We start from the raw sequence: 21,231 nt of genomic DNA, 5'->3' as shown, positions 1-21,231 counted from the left end.
ATATAACCGATGTACATCTTCCCATACACTTTAAATCATCTTTAGATTACTTATAATATCTAATACAATGTAGAGACTATATAAATCGTTCTTGTGCTTTTTTTTGTTTTTTTTTGTTTTGTTTTTTGAGACAGAGTCTCACTCTGTCGTTCAGGCTGGAGTGCAGTGGCTCGATCTTAGCTCACTGAAACTTCCACTTCCAGAGTTCAAGCGATTCTCTTGCCTCAGCCTCCCAAGCAGCTGGGATTACAGGCGTCTGCCACCACGCCCAGCTAATTTTTGTATTTTTAGTAGAGACAGGGTTTTGCTATGTTGGCCAGACTGGTCTTGAACTCCTGACCTCAGATGATCCGCCCGCCTCGGCCTCCCAACGTGCTGGGATTACACGCATGAACTACCACACCCGGCCTGTACTGTGTATTTTATTTGTATTATTTTTTATTATTATTTCAAAATTATTTTTAACCTGCAGTTGATTGAATCTGCAGAGGTGGAACCCGTGGATACGGAGGGCCAACTGTACTGATACCAAAGGTCCCAGTGGGAAGAGCAGCTGGTCATCCGGCTCTCAGTCTAGGACCATTACTGACAGCCTAGCACTTGTGTACAAGTGGCTAGCAGACTGGGTGTTAATATGCTGAAAAAAGTTTAAAGTTATAAAATACTTAGGAGTATTAGAAAACGAATACTTCCTAAGTTACTGAAGGAATCCTGAAACACAATTTATATCTTTTCACGACATCAGAAATCATTTCCAATGGTTGGCCATTAGGAAACCAAATCAATAACCAGTTTAATGAAGGTAGAGAACATACAATTGAAGAAAAAGCATCACTGAATACAAATATCACCATCATCCTCATTAAAGGATTTTTTGCTATAAAGATGCAAATAATTCAGAGGAGCCATTCCCTTTCTCAGGGCATGAACCCCACTGAGAAAGAAATGGACTGAAAGCTATCCACAGACATCCTAGGGATCCACAGACACAGCGTAAAGTTCCCTGGGCCATGTTATTTCGTCAAAGTACAACTTTAGCTCTAAACGCTAACTCTGAAAGAACAGCAGTATGTATAAAATATTTACTGAGGAGAAAAAACTAGTTTGCCTAACTTTGAAGGTAATAATTTACAGTGATTTAAAAGAACCACCTGAGTTTTTTTACAGCATATATTATTATTATTATTTATTTTTTGAGATGGAGTTTCACTCTGTTGACCAGGCTGGAATGCAGTGGTGTGATCTCAGCTCACTACAACCTCAACCTCCCGGGTTTAAGTGATTCTCCCACCTCAGCCTCTGAAGTAGCTGGGACTACAGGTGTGTGCCACCATGCCTGGCTAACTTTTGTATTTTTAGTAGAGATGGGGTTTTGCCATGTTGGTCAGGATGGTTTCGAACTCCTGACCTCAGGTGATCTGCCCACCTCAGCATCCCAAAGTGCTGGGATTATAGGTATGAGCCACTGCACCCAGCCCATACTTAACAGCAAATATTATTAAAATTAATAAATATACAAATACTCTAGGGATTTACTAGAATAAAAGCCACTGCGCTTTCTAAGCCCAAACTGTGGTTACAAATGTCATTAAAAACCTAAATTAATAAATAAGAGAAGAAAAAAAAACCATCGTTAAGGACAATAATTCTCCTTGTGTGCACATTAAATGTGTATGCCAATTTAAAAACAAAAAGAGATTAATTAATATCATCTTACCTCACCAAGATAAATGACAATTTGAAAGAAAGTATCCATCAGCAAAATTCTGTCAGCTAGAATGCTGCTGCTATCCAAGAGTACTGGCTGAAGAAAAAAGAGAGAAAGATGGCATTGGTCTTCCCTGCTCCCCACACAGCAAGCACTTCCGCCCGACTCTGATCCCATGCCTGGTATCCACAGCAAAGGCTATTTACAAATGGTGCCCAGCACAGTAAGTCACCCCTTTTCTTCCTGACACACTTCCACTTTCTGCTCCTAACTCATTCTCAACTTTGTAGGAAAAATAGGCTCCAAATAATTCCTCATCAATTGAGAAGGGAGATTAATGATATCTTTTTTTTTTTTAAGAGTCAGGGTGTTGTTCTGTTGCCCAGGCTGGAGTAAAGTGATGTGACCCTGGCTCACTGCAGCTTCGACCTCCTGGGCTCAAGTGACCCTCCAATCTCAGCCTCCTGAGTAGCTGAGGCTACAGGTGCATGCCACCATGCCCAACTAATTTTTTATTTTTGTAAAGACAGGGTCTCACACTATGTTGACCAGGCTTAATGATATCTTTTGATCTTGGAACGAAAAATAATTCTGAATATTCTCAGTTTTGTATGTATTTTAGCAATCTCTACAGACATTCTCTGTAGATGAGACAGAATACGGATACCTATATGAAAAACAGCATTTAATACAAGTTTTTAAAGTTTACTACAAAATATAAATTGTGGCTGGGCGTGGTGGCTCACACCTGTAAACCTAGAACTTTGGGAGGCCAAGGCAGGCAGATCACTTGAGCCCAGGAGCTCAAAACCAGCCTGGGCAACATGGCAAAACCCCGTCTCTACCAAAAACACAAAAAATTAGCCGGGCTGTAGTGGCACGTGCCTGTGGTCCCAGCTATTCAGGAGGCTGAAGTGGGAGGATTACCTGAACCTGGGAGGTGGAGGTTGCAGTGAGCCAAGATCGCACCACTGTACTCCAACCTGGGTGACGGACACCCCATCTCAAAAAATATATATGTTTATTATTTATTTGTAAGTAATATTTTATATAAGTATATAATTTATATTTATATATACATATATAATTTTATATATACATATACATATATTTACATATACATATATAATTTTATATATATACACATATATTTACATATACATATATAATTTTTATATATGTAATTATTTCTTTTTTATTTTTATTTTTTGAGAGGGAGTCTTGCTCTGTTGCCCAGGCTGGAATGGAGTGGCGCGATCTCGACTCACTGCAGCCTCTGCCTCCCGGGTTCAAGCGATTCTCCAAGCCTCAGCCTCCCTAGTAGCTGGGATTACTGGCGCCACGCCCAGCTAATTTTTGTATGTTTAGTAGAGATGGGGTTTCGCCATGTTGGCCAGGCTGGTCTCAAACTCCTGATGTCACGTGATCCGCCTGCTATTTTAGTAATTATTTCAATAATAAAAGCAAGTGGTACTCAATAAAGAAAATTTTTTTTTTTTTTGAGACGGAGTCTCGTTCTGTCGCCCAGGCTGGAGTGCAGTGGTGCAATCTCGACTCACTGCAAGCTCCGACTCCCAGGTTCACGCCATTCTCCTGCCTCAGCCTCCGGAGTAGCTGGGACTACAGGCACCTGCCACCACGCCCGGCTAATTTTTTGTATTTTTTAGTAGAGACGGGGTTTCGCCGTGTTAGCCAGGAGGGTCTTGACCTCCTGACCTCGTGATCCGCCTGCCTCGGCCTCCCAAAGTGTTGGGATTACAGGCGTTAGCCACCGCACCCAGCCAAAGTAAATTTTTAAATGTGTACCCAAGTACAACAAATATTGATATTTTGTTTTTTTCCATATAGTTCTTTATTTTTGCAGGGAATATTTAGAAACGTTTCTATTTTGACTTTTTTTCATGTAACATTTTTACATAAGGACTTATCTATTTTATTATGTTACATACTTTTTGTGAATACTGTTGGCCCTCCATATCAGTGGGTTCCACGTCTATAAATTCAACCAATCTTGGACTGAAAATATTTGAAAAAATATGCATCTGTACTGTACATGTACAGACTTGTTTTCTTGTCATTATTCCCTAAACCATACAGTATGACAATTATTTACATGGCACTTACATTATATTAGGTATTATAACTAATCTAGAGATGATTTAAAGTATATAGAGGATGTGCCCAGGTTACATGCAAATATTACGTAATTTTATATTAGTAACTTGAGTATCTAAGAATTCCGGTATCTGAGGGAGGTCCTGGAACCAATCCTCCATGAATACTGAGGGTCAACTGCATTTCTCAGGTTACTTATTTATTTTCCTATATTAAACATTCGGATTGTTATTTGATCCTGTATTATAGTAGTTCCTTTACTATTTTTTTTTTTTGCACAAAGTCTACTCTATCTAGGAGTCTTTCCTTCAGATACAAGACATGGAATTGCTCGATGTAAGTATACAAGCACAAGGAAAAAGAAAGCATCCAAGTTATTTCTTGGAGTTTTTTACATTTATTCCTGCCTTCCACAAATAATAGCTTTATATGTCCTTTGACATTTTCCTAAAGGTATTTTTTAATAGAAATAGTGTTAAGTTACTATAAAAACTCCAAGTTTTACTTCTTTTTTACAGTTCTGCTAAGTAAATTTGCTTAAAAAAGGATATATGTTAGGTGATTCCAATCCTCAGGAAAGCATTTGGGTAGAGCCTTACCTCTGGTGGCCCATGAAAGGAGTAAGAGTAGAGAATGGGCTGGATCATGATGAGGGACTGGGTCAGGTCCTGCCGGGCAAAATGATGTCTGTAATATGACGACTCGTCAGGACTGTTGTTAAACACTTGAAGAAATGGAGATCTTCTCAGATGGAACATGAACTGCATTCACAAAGAACGAAAAGAGAAATGCATATAATTGTAACCTTCTTAGACACCCACAGAGTAGATCTACCTCAGGGCTCTGAAATAGGAGAACCCAGAAAAGGGCTCTCTGGGTTCACAGAACAGAAAGCATATAAGGTGGCACCAGGGGCTAGGGAAAGAGGAAAACTGGGAGTTGTTGCTTAATGAACACAGAGTTTCAGCTTTGCAAAGTGAAAAATTCTAGACATCAGTTGCTCAATAATGTGAATACATGTAACACTACTCAACCGTATGCTTAAAAATGGTTAAGATGGTAAATTTTGTTATGTGTGTTTTACCACAATTAAAAATTAATTTTTTTTTTTTTAAAAGGGCCTTTGGCCAGGCGCGGTGGCTCACACCTGTAATTCCAGCACTTTGGGAGGCTGAGGCGGGCGGATCACCTGAGGTCGGGAGTTCAAGACCAGCCTGACCAACATGGAGAAACCCCGTCTCTACTAAAAATCCAAAATTACCCAGGCGTGGTGGTGGCCGCCTGTAATCCCAGCTACGCAGGAGGCTGAGGCAGGAAAATTGCTTGAACCCGGGAGGGGGAGGTTGCGGTGAGCCGAGATCAGGCCATTGCACTCCAGCCTGGGCAACAAGAGAGAAACTCCGTCTCAAAAAAATAAAAAATTAAAAATTAAAAAAAAAAATACAAAATTTTTTTTTTAAAAAGGGCCTCTGGGTATGTCAAAGCTTCCACAGTTAAGAGGAAAGCCAAAGAAATGTTTATTTCTAGAGTCACTGTGCCAGGCAGTGGAGACAGAATATCTGCTCTCAGAAGTCAGGCCCAGTGAGAAAGGCACACTCGGGGCTACGAGTTATGAGCCAGAGTACAGGATAGCACTGGGGAGTGGGGGTGGAGGGCCAAGAGGAGACTTCCTAGAGCTCTGGGGACTGACAGTGTACCCTGAGAGACATGGCTGAGGAGGCCACAGGGCCAGGGGGAAGGGGATTCCAGGCACAGGAACAGCAGATGACAGCTCAGGACACAAGCTGGGATGGTGAAGTGCTGGTGCAGGGGAGAAAGGGACAAGGGATGACACTGCAGCCATAGGTTCTCACCCTCGAGGATGAGAAGAAGGGGTGGGGGCAGACTTTCAGCTCACATTAAAGAGTTGCCAGAACATGAAAATGAGCTGCTTTGTGAAGTATAAAGCTTTCTGAGACTCCAAATATTGAATCATAGGTTCCTAAATAATAATCAAGGCTGACATTCAACACATCCTACATGCAAGTCACAAAGCACTCGACAAGAACTACTTAATCCTTCCAATAAGCCCATGAGGTAAGTTCTCTTACCATCCCTAGTTTACAGGTGAGGAAACTGAGGCACAGAGGGGCAAGCAACTTGTCTAAGGTCACCCCACTACTAAGTGTCACAGCTGGACTCTACACCTGGCCGCCTGGCTCTAGAGACTGGGCTCTTGGCCTCTTTCCTAGAATGCCTTGACAGAAGGAATCTGAGAAAGCATTTCATCTGGTTTTCAAGCTGTGCTCTTAGAGTCTTCATCAAGTCCTCAAGGGCCCAGGGATGAGGGCTCTGGTGGGACCCAGTGTGGGGGTGGTACACAGGCACAACCAGAGAAGCACCAACTCTATCTGCTTTATGTGCTGGCTTTTAAGGGCAGCTCCTCTCAAAGAAAGGATTCCATGGCTTAAAAAAAAAAAAAAAAAACTGCAAACCACTTCACCAGACCAACTCCCCACTGCTAGAGGTGGGAAACCAAACTCTACAGGGCTTTGGAACCTCCTCTAAGGTCGGCCCCTGCAGAGCCAGCACTGGAACCTCACCCTGATTCTGGCCAGTCCAGGGCTCTTCCCACAACACTACACAGCTTTAACCTCTGGCACATGGGCACCTCAGAGTCCCAGGCACCTGCTATGGAGCTAGGTTACATTTAGTGCTGAACAGGTGACTGGCATTGTGCTAAATATTTAATACTCAATTGGCCTCAGCTCCTGTAATCCTTATAGACACCCATGAGTTATGCTCTATTTCCTAAGTTACAATGGAGATGGAAATTCATCTACTTCTCCCGCTCCTCTCTCCTGTCCAACGGCTTCCAAAGGCTTGGTTCATGCAGAGTGCAGTTACTTTCAGGAGCTGCTTATTGCTCACTCCTGGTTATGATGCACATAATAACCATGACATATTATTAAATATTTGTTGTACTAACTGTGGTTTTGTTTTGTTATCTTCATCTCCATGTGTGCTCATTTTCTTGGTTTGTTGCTGAGGTAGCTGTTTCCCCAGAACTTCTACACATCAGAGATATTTTTTACGGCCTTATATCAATGATACTATTTTGCCTGTTCATGAAAATGTATGCATGAGTTTCCTCCCCTCTGCATGTCATCTTTATCTTCTGTAGGGCTTAGGGTGCTGTCTTGCCTAGACACACATTCGACTTGGGTTGAACAGTCTCTGTCACCTACAGACTGAGTCTCAAGACATTAAAAAGCCTTCACTTTACCCTGAGAATAAAGTTAATTTCTATCAAAATTTATTGCTCTGTAGTTATTTTAGAAACATACATTACTTACCTGAGGATATAGAGAAAAGGAATCTGATAACCTAAAAGAAGTGGGGTCTTCTTTGTTATACTGTCCAAACTTTTGACACTATGGAAGGAAAATACCAAAAAACAAACAAACACACACAAAGAGAGAGAGAAGAATCTAAGTTAGCGTTACCTGGAAATATTCTTGGACTAAGCTACATCCAGTCTGAACTCTGCCACTTACTGTAAGTCCTAGACTAGCACTTCTCAAGCATCAATGAACAGGCAAATGACCAGGGGGTCTTGTTAAAATGCAGGCTCTAGGGAGGAGCTGAAGATTCTGCATCTCTAATCAGCTCTCAGGCAATGCTGGCCTGAGGACTGCCCTGGCCAGAGAAGCTAGGTGAGCTCTTCCAGGCACCTGTTCCATATGAAAACCCTCTAACACCATGAAAACTAACAATTATAGTTACGCTTTGATGTTCTCTCACACTAAAACTCAAATTTATTTCTCCCAATGGCAGATTTCTGAACCACAATGTTTTCTCTTCCTGCCTTTATTTCTGCTCACACATTTCTGGTCACTAAATAATTGGGCTGTTCACCATTTAAAGAAACCCCATTTCTAACAATAACTTTCTTCCCACAAAATCTGGTGTCCTTCCACAGTTCTCCTCTTCTTGAACTTCCTAGCAGCGTGAGGCAGGTGACTGCCCAAACGTCTTGAAACTTTCTCCTTCAGCTGCTAATACATCACTTTCCTATTTCTCATAATCTCTCCAACCAACACTTTTCTGCCTTCTTCAATGGTTTTGTCTTCCTCCTCCCCCTAACTGTGGACTCCTTGGGGATTAGTTCTTGGCCCCCTCCTCCCATCCTCACTGCTTTGGGTAAATATGAACACTAGAGCCAGACAGGTGTCATCCAAATCCACCCTCCAGTGTCCAGTGCTGACCTCTAGCCTGAGCCCGTCAGGACATCCACCCAAATACGGGAGTTTTCGTGAGACACACTTTTGCAAGTTCACATTCAATTATCAAAAATAAACTATTACATTAAGAAAAAGAGAAAAAACCTTCTCCCACCCTAAAGTTGCTCTCCTTTCCCATCTTCTACCTCATCACCACTCATGCAGTTACCCATGTGTGAAATGTCACTCAGTGCGGACTTTTTGGTTTTTGACTTTACACAGAATCATTTCATCAAGTTTTATCAGTTCTTTCAGTTTACATCCTGATTTCAAACCTTCTGCTTCCTCCATCTCTCCTGCCACTATGCTGGTTTCAGCGCCATTGAGCCTGAAAAATCCTCCATTCCCAACAATAGCCTTTTCTCCCTGCAAGTGCCTCACGTGGTGATATTAAATGTAAACAGAAGCATCATGCTGACATCAAACCCCCGCTTAACAATCACACCCAAGTCTCCCTTGCTCCCTAAAGTTAAGGAGCTCCCCAATCAAGGTGTACCTTCCCTGACTCTGTTCCCCACTGCACAACCTAGCCTCATGTGACACTGGTTTCTCCAAAGTCCTCAGCATAAGCTAAAAGACCCAGCTAGCTCCTGCAGGCTTGTTCCTGCTAGCCCTCTACTCAGCAAGCCTTGCCTTCTCTTCTCCAGTTAACCTATTCTTTAATAAAAACCTGACTCAAGGCTCATTTCCACAGGAAGTCTTTGTTAGCCACCTGGGCCCTCTGCTTATCTATCCTCCCTCTGAAATCCTAAAGAAGCAATTTTCAAATTATGTTTGAAATGTTGACACTTCCTGAAAAATGGTTCCATGAGATGGCAAGCAAATAGAGGGCTGAACAAAATGAAACCGGTTTCCTTGCTGGGCCTTTCCGTGGTGCCTTTGATCACAAACACATGCTGTGACTCTCCAGGAAGGTAAGATTATCGTGTGCTAATTATTGATTTATTGCCTTGTGCTGGCTCCAAACTCACCCCCTTTGCCTGCTGTGAAATGGACATGGGCCCTTTCACTACCTCTCCTTTGCCAGCTGGCACGATATCAAGCTTTGTCAGTAGAGAGTGCTGGAGGTGAGCCTCAGCTTCGGGCGCCTGAGTGCTCATTCAGCAGCTTCCTGGGTGCCAGGTCCTGCTGCACCGTGGCTCCCCAGTGCTGAGCTCCTGGAGAACATGGCAGCCAGCAGCTAAGCAGCATCCCTCCATGTCTCCAGTGAGACATTTTCCTGTACACAGCTTTCCCTGGCACCCTGGAGGGTGGATTTTCTTCAAATCCTAGAGAGTGAATTTCTAGTAGGTTCCTCTGGTACAGCACCATGGTAACTTCTCTGCAAAAGACTCACCAAGCCACGGCCATGCCCTCCCAACTAGGTCTGGATCAGCCCTGGGGAGAAGGGCACTTCCTTTGGTGCTCTATCTCAGCCCCACAAGTAGTGGCTGCCCACTTCTCTATACATCCTTCTAGCCAGTCCCTCACTACTCCCTTGTTGTATTCTTTATAAAAGACTTTCCCTGTTTAAATTATAGTGTGACTTCTCTCATCTGATTAAATCCAGACTGATAAAAGGCATCTCCCTAAACTCACCAGGCTGGATCCCTATTTCCAAAACCACTTTCCAGATTTAGAAGAAAAATACAAGACCAGAGCATTCACAAAATGACTCATCTAAGTCAACTCAACCCACACAGATTTGTATCACTCTCCAAATGCTCCGTGCGTGTTGTTTCTTCCCAACTATAATGTAAATCTCTGAGGGGAAAATGCACATTTAACACGTCTTTAACAGAATGTCCAGTGTGCAGCATAAGGTATGCAACTGGTAAATTCTTGCTGATTCACTACATAATAATTAAGTGACAATTTTCTTCTCTCGAAAGTAAAGCAGAAACCAAGACTGAACCTAATGCCACTGTCCCCAATTTACCAGTCGGATGAGTTGTCGGTCCAGCCACCGGAGCACATCAGGCCCCTCCTCCGACTCCGCTCGGAACACCCCAAGCCGTGCCATCAAGACTGCCGCAGCCTCCTGGTCAAATGCTGCTTCTATGTGCCTGAGCTGACTCTGTACATCTGCCCAACTGAAAATTCCAGAAGTTAGTGCCATGCTTATGTTTAGGAGAGATCAGAAAGCCAGACATCCATTCAGAAAGAGAAACACCGGCTAGGTACAGTGGCTCATTCCTGAAATCCCAACACTTTGAGAGGGCAAGGTGGCAGGATTGCTTGAGCCTAGAAGTTCAAGACCAGCCTGGGCAACATTGTGAGATCCCCATCTCTCTGCATAAAAGTAAAAAGATTAGCTAGTTTTGGTGGCAGGCGCCTGTGGTCCCAGCTACCTGGGAGGCTGAAGTGGGAGGATCACTTGAGCATGGGAGGTTGAGGCTGCAGTGAGCTGTGATTGTGCCACTGTACTCCAGCTTGGGCAACAGAGCGAGACTGTCACCAGATGATAATAATAATAATTAATAATTTTTAATGAACTATATTTCCTACAGAAAGATGATTCCTCTAGGCAAGTGTTCATAGGCCCAACTGGGTTAGCCAAAAATGCCTCCTCCTCTGATCAAATAAGCCAATGAAGTCTGGTGAGAACCATTCAATGGAATCAAAAAGACAAACTAACAAATGTTAAAGTATCTCTTCAAGGGAAAAATGTCAGTCAGTTCCTCAAAAGAAAGGAAACTGGGGCTGCTTACTTTCGGGCGATGGTGGTCACGCGGATGCGTCTCTGGGTGCTGGAGTGCTGATAATGCGTGACAAACTGGATGGCTCCTCTGCCTCCTTGGGGGATCGGGGTGTTATGCTGTAGGATGAGAGGCCATAACCTTGTCTGTTATAGGCATGACTCAAACACGGTCACAGAGCCCACTGTACTCTTCTAAAATGACTGACACAGCAATAACAAGAAGGTTCTTGACACATTTTGAAGGGCACACTTAGGATTTGCACATTTCACTGCATATAACCTTATCTCCAAAAAAGTTGAAGAACTACATTCAATACTGAACTTAAGTTAATGATATACCTGCTGAAGGGTTTAGGCATGAAATACATGGATGACTGTGGCTTGTTTTGAAATGCAGCGAAACGAAGATGGATTGATGAATCACAAACTGGATGAGTTATTGCTGATGAATTATCCAGTTTCTGATGGACTGTTAATCATTAAACAAACACAGACACGCCTCATTTATTTGCAGATTTTTTAACAAATTGAAGATTTGTGGCAATTGTGCATCAAGCAAGACTATCGGCGCAAGTTTTCCAACATCATGTGCTCACTTCATGTCTCTGTGTCACAGTTCAGTAATCCTCACAATATTTCCAACTTTTTCATTATTAGTATATATCTGCTATGGTGATCTGTGATCAGTGATCTTTGATGTTACCATTTTAATTGTTTTGGGGTGCTACAAACTGCACCAATATAAGATGGCAAACTTAACTGATAAATGTTGTGTATATTCTGGTTGCTCCACTGACTGATCTTTCCCTCATCTCTCTCCTCCTCCTTGGGCCTCCCCTATTTCCTGAGATACAATAATATTGAAATGAGGCCAATTAATAACCCTATAATGCCCTCTAAGTGTTCAAGTGAAAGGAAGAGTCACACGTCTCTCACTTTAAATCAAAAGCTAAAAATCATTAATCTTAGTAGGGAAGGTATGTTGAAAGCCAAGATAGCTGAAAGCTAGGCCTCTTGCCCCAAAACTGCCAAGCTGTGAATGCAAGGAAAAAGTTCTTGAACGAAATTAAAAGTGAACATGTGAATGATAAGAAAGTGAAACAGCCTTATTGCTGATCTGGAGAATGTTTTAGTAGTCTGAATAGAAAATCAAACCAGACACAACATTCCCTTAAGCCAGGGCCTAATCCAGAGCAAGGTCCCAACTCTCTTCAATTTATGAAGGTGGAGAGAGGTAAGGAAGCTGCAGGAGAAAGCTGGAAGCTGGCAGAGGTTGGTTCCTGAGGTTTAGGGAAAGAAGCCATCTCCATAACATAATGGCACAAGGTGAAGCAGCATGTGCTCTTGTAGAAACTGCTGCAAGTTATTCAGATTAGCTAAGATCACTGATGAAGGTGGTAGCTATACTAAACCACAGATTTTCAGTGTAAAGGAAATAAGTCTTCTGTTGGAAGAAGATGCTATCTAGGATTCTCATAGCTAGAGAGAAGTCAATGCCTGGCTTTAAAGCTTCAAAGGGCAGGTTGACTCTCTTGTTAGGAGCTAATGCAACTGGTGACTTTATTTTTTTTTTCTAAGACAGGGTCTTGCTCTGTCACCCAGGCTGGAGTGGAATGGCATGATCTCAGCTCACTGCAACCTCGGCCTCCCAGGCTCGAGAGATTCTCCCACCTCAGCCTCCCAAGTAGTTGGGACTACAGGTGTACACCACCACATCTGGCTAATTTTTGTGTTTTTGGTAGAGATGAGGCCTCACCACATTGCCCAGGCTGGTCTTGAGCTCCTGAGATCAAGTGATCCACCCACCTTGGCCTCCCAAAGTGCTAGGATTACAGGTGTGAGCCACCACACCCGGGCAGCTGGTGACTTTAAGTTGAAGCCAATGCTCATTTACCATTCCAAGTATCCTAGGACTCTTAAGAATTGTGCTCAATCTACGCTTCCTGTGCTCTACAAAAGGAACAATAAAGCCTGGATGACAGCACATCTGTGTACAGCATGGCTTACTAAATATTTAAAGCCCACTGTTGAGACCTGCTGCTCAGGAAAAAAAGACTCCTTTCAAAATATTACTGCTCACTGTCAATGCACCTGGTCACTCAAGAGCTCTGACAGAGATATAAAGGAGATAAATGTTTTCATGCCTGCTAACACAACATCCAATTTGCATCCCATGAATCAAGGAGAAATTTTGACTTTCAAGTCTTATTTAAGAAACACATTTCATAAGACTATAGCTGCCATACATAGTGATTCCTGGGATGGATCTGGGCAAAGAAAATGAAGAATCTTCTGAAAAGGATTCGCCATTCTACATGTCATTGAAACACTCATCATTCATGGGAAGAGGTCAAAATATCAACTTTCACAGGAGTTTGGAAGTTTACTCCAATTCTTACAGATAATTTTGAGAGGTTTGAGACTTCAGTGGAGGAAGTCACTGAACATGTGGTGGAAGCAGCAAGATAACTAGAATTAGAAGTGGATCCTCAGCTGGGCATGGTGGCGTACGCCTGTAATCCCAGCACTTTGGGAGGCCGAGGCAGGCAGATCACCTGAGGTCAGGAGTTCAAGACCCGCCAGGACAACATGGTGAAACCCCGTCTCTACTAAAAATACAAAAATTAGGTGGGTGTGGTGGCAGGTACCTGTAATCCCAGCTACTCAGAAGGCTGAGGCAGCAGAATTGCTTGACCCCGGGAGGCAGAGGTTGCAGTGAGCTGAGATGGTGCCACTGCACTCCAGCCTGAGCAACAGAACAAGACTCCATCTCAAAAAAAAAAAAAGTGGATCCTGGCTGGGTGTGGTGGCTCACGCCTGTAATCCCAGCACTTTGGGAGGCCAAGGTGGCTTGAGCCCAGGAGTTTGAGACCAGTCTGGGTAACAAAGAGAGACCCCATCTCTTTTTTTTTTTTTTGAGACAGAGTCTCACTCTGTCGCCCAGGCTGGAGTGCAGTGGCGCCATATCGGCTCACTGCAAGCTCTGCCTCCTGGGTTCACGCCATTCTCCTGCCTCAGTCTCCAGAGTAGCTGGTACTACAGGCACCCGCCACCACACCCAGCTAATTTTGTTTTTGTATTTTTAGTAGAGATGGGGTTTCACCATGTTAGCCAGGATGGTCTCAATGTCTTGACCTCGTGATCCACCTGCCCTGGCCTCCCAAAGTGCTGGGATTACAGACGTGAGCCACCGCACCCAGACTTTTTTTTTTTTTTTTTAGACGGAGTCTCGCTCTGTCTCCCAGGCTGGAGTGCAGTGGCGCAATCTCGGCTCACTGCAACCTCCATCACTCGGTTTAAGCAATTCTCCTGCCTCAGCCTCCTGAGTAGCTGGGATTACAGGTGTGCGCCACCATACCTGGCTAATCTTTTTTTTTGTACTTTTAGTAGAAACGGGGTGTCACCGTGTTGTTCAGGCCGGTCTCGAACTCCTGACTTCGTGATCCACCTGCCTCAACCTCCCAAAATGCTGGCATTACAGGCGTGAGCCATCACGCCCGGCCTATTTTTTTTACTAAAAAGATGAAGTGGATCCTGAAGATGGGACTGAATTGCTACAATTTCATGATAAAACTTTCATGGATATGGAGTTGCTTCTTATGCATAAGCAAAGAAAGTCGTTTGTTGAGATGGAATCTATTCCTCATGAAGATGCTGTGACATTGTTGAAATGACACGAAAAGATTTACAATATTACATAAACTTAGTTGATAAAGCAGCAGCAAGGTTTAAGAGAATAGATCCCATTTTTTAAAGAAGTTCTACTGTGAGCAAAAAGCTATCAAACAACACTGCATGCTACAGAGAAATCTTTCCTGGAAGGAAGAGTCGACTGATGCAGCAAATTTCATTGTTGCCTTATTTTAAGAAATTCTGGCCAGGCGCGGTGGCTCACGCCTGTAATCTCAGCACTTTGGGAGGCAGAGACGGGCGGATCACGAGGTCAGGAGATCGAGACCATCCTGGCTAACACGGTGAAACCCCATCTCTACTAAAAATACAAAAAAAAAAAAAATTAGCCGGGCGTGGTGGCGGGCGCCTGTAGTCCCAGCTACTCGGGAGGCTGAGGCAGGAGAATGGCGTGAACCCAGGAGGCGAAGCTTGCAGTGAGCCAAGATGACCCACTGCACTCCAGCCTGGGGTACAGAGTGAGACCCCGTCTCAAAAAAAAAAGACATTCCCAGGCCGGGCGCAGTGGCTCACACCTGTAATTCCAACACTTTGGGAGGCTGAGGCAGGCAGATCACTTGAGGTCAGTTCAAGACCAGCCTGGCCATTGCGGCAAAACCCTGTCTCTACTAAAAATACAAAAACTAGCCAGACATGGTGGCTGGCGCCTGTAATCCTAGCTACTCGGGAGGCTGGGGTGGGAGAATGGCTTGAACCTGTGAGGTGGAGGTTGCAGTGAGCCAAGATCGTGCCTGGGTGATAGATCATGCCTGGGTGATAGAACAAGACTTTGTCTTAATTTAAAAAAAAAAAAAAAAAAGAGAAGAAACTGCCACAGCCACTCAGCCTTCAGCAACTACTCACCTGATCAGTCAGCAGCCAACAATGTCAATGTAAGACCTTTCACCAGCAAAAGATTATGACTCGCTGAAGGATCAGATGAGCATTAACATTTTTTAGCAATACAGTTGACCCTTGAGCAACACAGGTTTGAACTGTACCGGTCCACTTATATGTGGATTTTCTTCTGCCTCTGCCACCCAAGACTGCAAGACCAAGCCCTCCTCTTCCTCCTCCTCCTCAGCCTACTGAACATGAAGATGAGAGTATGAAGACTTTGTGATGTTCATTTCCACTTAACAAATAGTAAATATACTTTCCTTACCTTATGATTTTCTTAATAACATTCTCTTTTCTCTAGCTTACTTTATTGTAAGAATATAGGATATAATATATATTACTTACAAAATATTTGTTAATCAACTGTTATCAGTCAGATTCCCAGTCAACAGTGGGCTACTAGTAGTTAAGTTTTGGGGGAGTTACAGTTATATGTGGATTTTTTTTTTTTTTTTGAGACGGTGTCTCACTCTGTCACTTAGGCTGGAGTGCACTGGCGCCATCTCGGCTCACTGCAAGCTCCGCCTCCTGGGTTCACGCCATTCTCCTGCCTCAGCCTCCCGAGTAGCTGGGACTACAGGCGCCCACCAACACGCCTGGCTAATTTTTTGTATTTTTAGTAGAGACGGGGTTTCACCGTATTAGCCAGGATGGTCTCGATCTCCTGACCTCGTGATCTGCCCGCCTCGGCCTCCTAAAGTGCTGGGATTGCAGGCGTGAGCCATCGCACCCAGCCGTTATATGTGGATTTTTAACTATGCAGTGTCAGCACCCCAACACTACTCAAGGGTCAACTGTAAAGTATTTTTTTAATCCAAGAATGAACAATGTTTTCAAAGACATAATGCTATTTAACACTTAACATACTATAGTGCAAACATAACTTTTATATGCAATAGGAAACCAAAATATTCACGTGACTTGCTTTATTGCAATATTCACTTTATTGTGGTAGTCTGGAACTGAACCCACAGTATTTCCAAGGTATGCCAGTAGAGTAAAATGTTAATTACAGAATCAAGTTGATGGGTTCACCTAGGTAGTACGTGTTCACTGTACAATTCTTTTTTCTGTATGTTTGGAATTTTTCATAATAAAATATTAGGGAAACAACCCATGCACTCAAAAATTCAACATTATGATGACCGGTAAAATCCATTACACTTCTAATGACCTTATCAGTTCAACAATACAGGGACAAAAGTAATTTGCTGCCTGACTCCGACTAAACCCTTGAAGGAATAAATAAGAAAAGGTCATGCCTGACTATCATCAGGCCTAATACAATACCCAAGGAATATCGGTTTGTGAAGAAAGTAACCAGAGACCACTGGTTTGAGATAAATCACAAAACAGGACACTAAGACGTGAAGACATGTGAAGAAATCCAACTCACCTGATTGACAACTTCAAAATAGATGCCAAGTGTAGATGTAGGATCTAGGCCACAGATTTTCCACTGACTCGTGCCACCAACACCAAGCTCCTAGGGGTGGGAAGAGGAATTTAAAAAGCAAAACCAGAAAACCATCCCTATGGTTAATCGCTAATGAAAAGTACTGACTGAGCAGGGCAGGCTACTTAGAGTATCTTCTTTTAGGAGAACATTTAAGTTGAAATAAAACCTTCCCCTGAAAAGAGAACAACTGCAGACCAGATGAAGGCTTAACATTTACATTTACAACTTAAAATTAAGCTTTTTATATTGACATTCTGACCAACTTTTATTACATCATATATACTATACATATATGTTATTTATGTTTATTTATTTTGAGATGGTCTCTCACTCTGTTGCCCAGGCTGGAGTGCCGTGACACAATCACAGCTCACTGCAGCCTTGACTTCCTGGGTTCAAGCAATCCTCCCGCCTCAGCCTCCCAAAGTGTTGGGATTACAGGTGTGACCCATCGTTCTGGGTTTACACATATATTATGTGTGTGCGTGGCGGGGTGGGTGTGTCGGGGGGTGTCTCTACGTGGTATATAACACTGAAATCCACAAATAATCAATCAAGTCAGACTCTTAAAAAGACTCTTAAAGTGAAATCACACAGCAGCTCTAAGGTGAAGAGTGGAGAGGATGCACTCTGTTCTGTCAGTACTCCCTAAGCTAGATAATGAGATAGATGGATTCATAGGAGTTCACCTTCCTTGTAGTGGCCTTTTCTAAAGGATGCAGGTGTTTACTATCTGCTGGAAAGTGAAGAGCTGTGCTCAGGAAAAAGGCAAAGAAGTCAAAGGAGCGTTCATGCCTCCCATTCTTGCCTCGCTAACCCCATTCTAAGCACCAGACCCATGATGGCTCCTCTAGAGCTCCAAAATATCATTTTCTCACTGATACACAAATTCCTTACTTAAACATTTGCTCTTTAGATGCCTTTATTGGAGAAACGATAAAGACAATTAGGAAATGACCATTTTATAATCCCCAAAGAAATAAACTGATTTGCATGAAGATCAATGGATGCTAAAAACCATTAGGCTGTTGGCAAACAAGATTTTCATATTGTGCTACACACTCTCATTCAAAAGATTGCCTGCTAATGGCAAAGGGGGAAGTGTTCCCTTACGGCAGAAAGGCAGTGGGGCAGTCACCACCATCACCAAGCGATCTAACTCAGCACATCTAACATGGGACAGCAGACATAGTGCCTCTGGATGTGACACAAGCATAAAGTACACACTGCCCAGGAAGAATGCTTGGCAAAAAGGCTTCGCCTGAATGTAAACACACTTTTAACCCTAACTCTCACTTCACAAAGGCTATAATATCAAATGCAATGCCAGTTGGGGTAAAAACAGCTACAAAGGGCATTTGGGGGGAAATTTGGCAAAAAATATGAACTAGATATTAGGAAATTATTATTTTCTTAAGTTTGATAATGACATCGTGGTAGGAGAACATCCTTATTTTTAGAAGATGCATACTGAAGTGCTTAAGGACTGTCATGATATCTGCAAATTATTTTCAAAGGTCGGCAAAAAAAAAGTTGATAAATCAAATGTGGCAAATAAATGAAAATCAGATAAAGCAAATGTGTCAAACAAGACAACAGAGCAATTATGGCAAAATATTAACAATCAATGACTAAATGGTAGGTATATAGAAATTCATCATACTCTTTTAAACTTCTCAGTATGTCTGAAAATTGTATTTTCCTATTCTTTGCATCCTCATTCCCCAAACACAACTTTCACGGCTGAATTCTACTAGAAATATTAATTAGTTTGTACTAATTCATAAAAATACCTTCTTAAACTACTTCAAGAAGCCTTCAGCAGGCAGATTTTAAGTCCATGAAAAATATTTTATAACAAGGCAGCCAGGAAATAGGGGTACAAGCCCCTTAGTACTCTGGGGGTAATGAATGACTCATCAGATGGGCTTAGGGCAGCAATTTGCCTCACTCAGAAGGCTACAGGAATATGCTCTCAAATCACCTTGCCTCTCCCAAGCTCAACAAAAGTTTAATTTATGTGGTCACCCAAGAACGTTTGTTGCTGACAACATGAAAGAAGACCCACACTTCCAGTGTGCCAGGCACTAACTGCTTCACCTGAACCAGCTCATTTAAACTTCCTAACAATGCTGTAGAGTGGGCACTGTTATTATCCCCATTTGCCAGATAAGGATACTGAATCACAGAGCAAATAAGTCCTTTGCTTGGGCCAGGTGCGGGGTGTAAACCTGCACCTTGGATCCACATCCGGCTCTATGGTCTACCCTCCCATTGACGATGACAATGAGGGAAGAACATGACTGTGTAACCCCAGCCCAGGACCACCTTAGAGAGGCCTTGCCAAACCAAATGGTTTGCCTCCTAGCAAGTAAAGTATAATCAGAGGAAGCGGACAATAAGCAAAGCCGCTCATCCCAAGTGATAACTAAACTGTTCTCAAAAACTATTACTAGAGAAAACAGATGTCTGCACACACAGCAGTGTCACCCACTTCCACAGCAACTCATGGTGGTCTCTGTTGTAAAAGGCTTGTTATTAGCTGAGTGAGACAAACATATCACCTCTAAGGGCAATGAGCAATAGGCTTACTCTGGAAGGACTGTGCTGAATGTTTGCCTTGTGCTGAACAGCATGCCGTGGCTTTGGCACAACGACCATGGGCGGTGGAGTCAGGGGCACTTGAGCTCTAACTCCTTCATGTCAGTTCTGACCCTGAGGAAAACACTGAACCTTTCTGAGTCTCAGTTTCCTTCTCTCTAACCCTTTGGATGAACAGATGGAATAAAACCACCTCTCCAAGTACAGTCATCAATGAGGGTTAGCCCTTCTCCTGTCACTGCAGACACATCCAACAGGTGACACATGTGAGATCATCATGCTCTGACACTTCTGACGGGTTAAATCCAGGGCAGGAGATGAGGGTGATGGAGTTGTTTTCCTTACATTTTCTGACACACACGGTCCTTTCACATTCAGAGATACGCATGGACCAATGGCTCCTGCAATCTTCAGTTCCCGAGAGGTCTATAACAAAATGTGACAGTGTAAAGTTAAAGATCACTTCAATCCACCCTGCTCTCATCATGGCCACAATGAAAGCTTAGAGGGAAAATATAACACTACTATTCTGCCAAGAGAAAACTCCACAGGGATCATAACTGCTTAGTCCTACAAACTTTTCCTCAGCCACTGTGATTAGAACTTTAATAAAATCCACCCTTAGAAACACTTGAAACATGAGTATTTTCAACTCTCACAACTTACTTTTTAAACTTTGAAATTACTGTACATGTAGATAACAAGTCTAACAATACTACATTCTTTTCCAATCCCTTGTATGAATATATTCACATTCATGTATACCCATAATTATTTGCATATTCCTAATCAGAGAACATACTGTTTTCTGCTGCTTTAAAAATACTTAATTCATGAACTCCAATATAATGACAAGGCCAACATACTTAGATTTTTAAAATGTGATTTCAAAAGTCCATCTTTAAAAGAAAACCCTCAAACATTTAAGATTATGGTTTAAAGTCTAACCTAGATGATTTAATAATTATCTCTAATTCTCCAAGTAATAATTCCAATCGTATCTTCTAATGACGGCCCCCTACCTGCCACGCCAACTGGCAACTCTGTTGCCCAGGCTGAGTGCAGTGGCATGATCATAGCTCACTGCAGCCTCAAACTCCTGGGCACATGTGATTTTCCCACCTCAGCCTCCTGAGTAGCTGGACCCACAGGTGTGCGCCACCACATGAGGTTAATTTTTTTTTAAAAAATCATTTGTAGACACAGGGTCTTGCTATGTTGCCCAGGCTAGTCTGTAATTCCAAAGCTCATGCAATCACCCCACCTTGGCCTCCCAAAGTGCTGGGATTACAGACGTGAGCCATCATGCCTAGCCTAACACCCTCTTTTAATGCTTTCTCAATGACTTAGAATCAGCTGTATCAGGGTCATGAGTCCCTACGTGGAGAAAAAAAAAAAGAAAAAAAATCTCACAATGCTGTCTTTTTTTTTTTTTTTGAGACAGTTTCACTCTTGTTGCCACGGCTAGAGTGCAATGGCAGGATTTTGGCTCACCGCAACCTCCGCCTCCTACGTACAAGCCATTCTCCTGCCTCAGCCTCCCAAGTAGCTTGGGCTACAGGCATGTGCCACCACACCCGGCTAGTTTTGTATTTTTAGGAGAGACGAGGTTTCTCCCTGTTGGTCAGGCTGGTCTTGAACTCCCAACCTCAGGTGATCCGCCCGCCTCGGCCTCCCAAAGTGCTGGGATTACAAGCATGAGCCACCATGCCTGGCCCAATGCTGTCTATTTTAGAGCACTCTGGCTATTCTTTAAGAAGGCATTAAACATAACCACAGCTCTGTGCAATGCAGTGAGCGATGCTGATGGCTGGGTGGACGCAGACCACCGTGTGGC

At 43.0% G+C, this 21,231-nt stretch overlaps 1 protein-coding gene across 2 annotated transcripts in view; it reads right to left on the bottom strand.

Moving 5' to 3' along the window:
- The window catches only part of SEC23B (SEC23 homolog B, COPII coat complex component), a 53,586-nt gene that overhangs the window by 8,589 nt on the left and 23,766 nt on the right, over window positions 1-21,231 (bottom strand). For both annotated transcript variants that reach the window (XM_054468175.2, XM_054468176.2), the window contains exons 11-17: window positions 19,740-19,820; window positions 16,731-16,820; window positions 10,776-10,882; window positions 10,004-10,157; window positions 7,159-7,236; window positions 4,423-4,584; window positions 1,718-1,804 (exon numbers count right to left, since the gene is read on the bottom strand). In XM_054468175.2, the coding sequence (XP_054324150.1) occupies window positions 1,718-1,804; window positions 4,423-4,584; window positions 7,159-7,236; window positions 10,004-10,157; window positions 10,776-10,882; window positions 16,731-16,820; window positions 19,740-19,820 (759 nt within the window). The remainder of the gene's footprint in view (window positions 1-1,717; window positions 1,805-4,422; window positions 4,585-7,158; window positions 7,237-10,003; window positions 10,158-10,775; window positions 10,883-16,730; window positions 16,821-19,739; window positions 19,821-21,231) is intronic.

This window comes from Pongo pygmaeus, chromosome 21, assembly GCF_028885625.2.
Source record: "Pongo pygmaeus isolate AG05252 chromosome 21, NHGRI_mPonPyg2-v2.0_pri, whole genome shotgun sequence".
Lineage (NCBI taxonomy): Eukaryota > Metazoa > Chordata > Mammalia > Primates > Hominidae > Pongo > Pongo pygmaeus.
The sequence above is the reverse complement of the archived record's forward strand: the minus strand, read 5'-3'. Positions and strand labels throughout refer to the sequence as shown.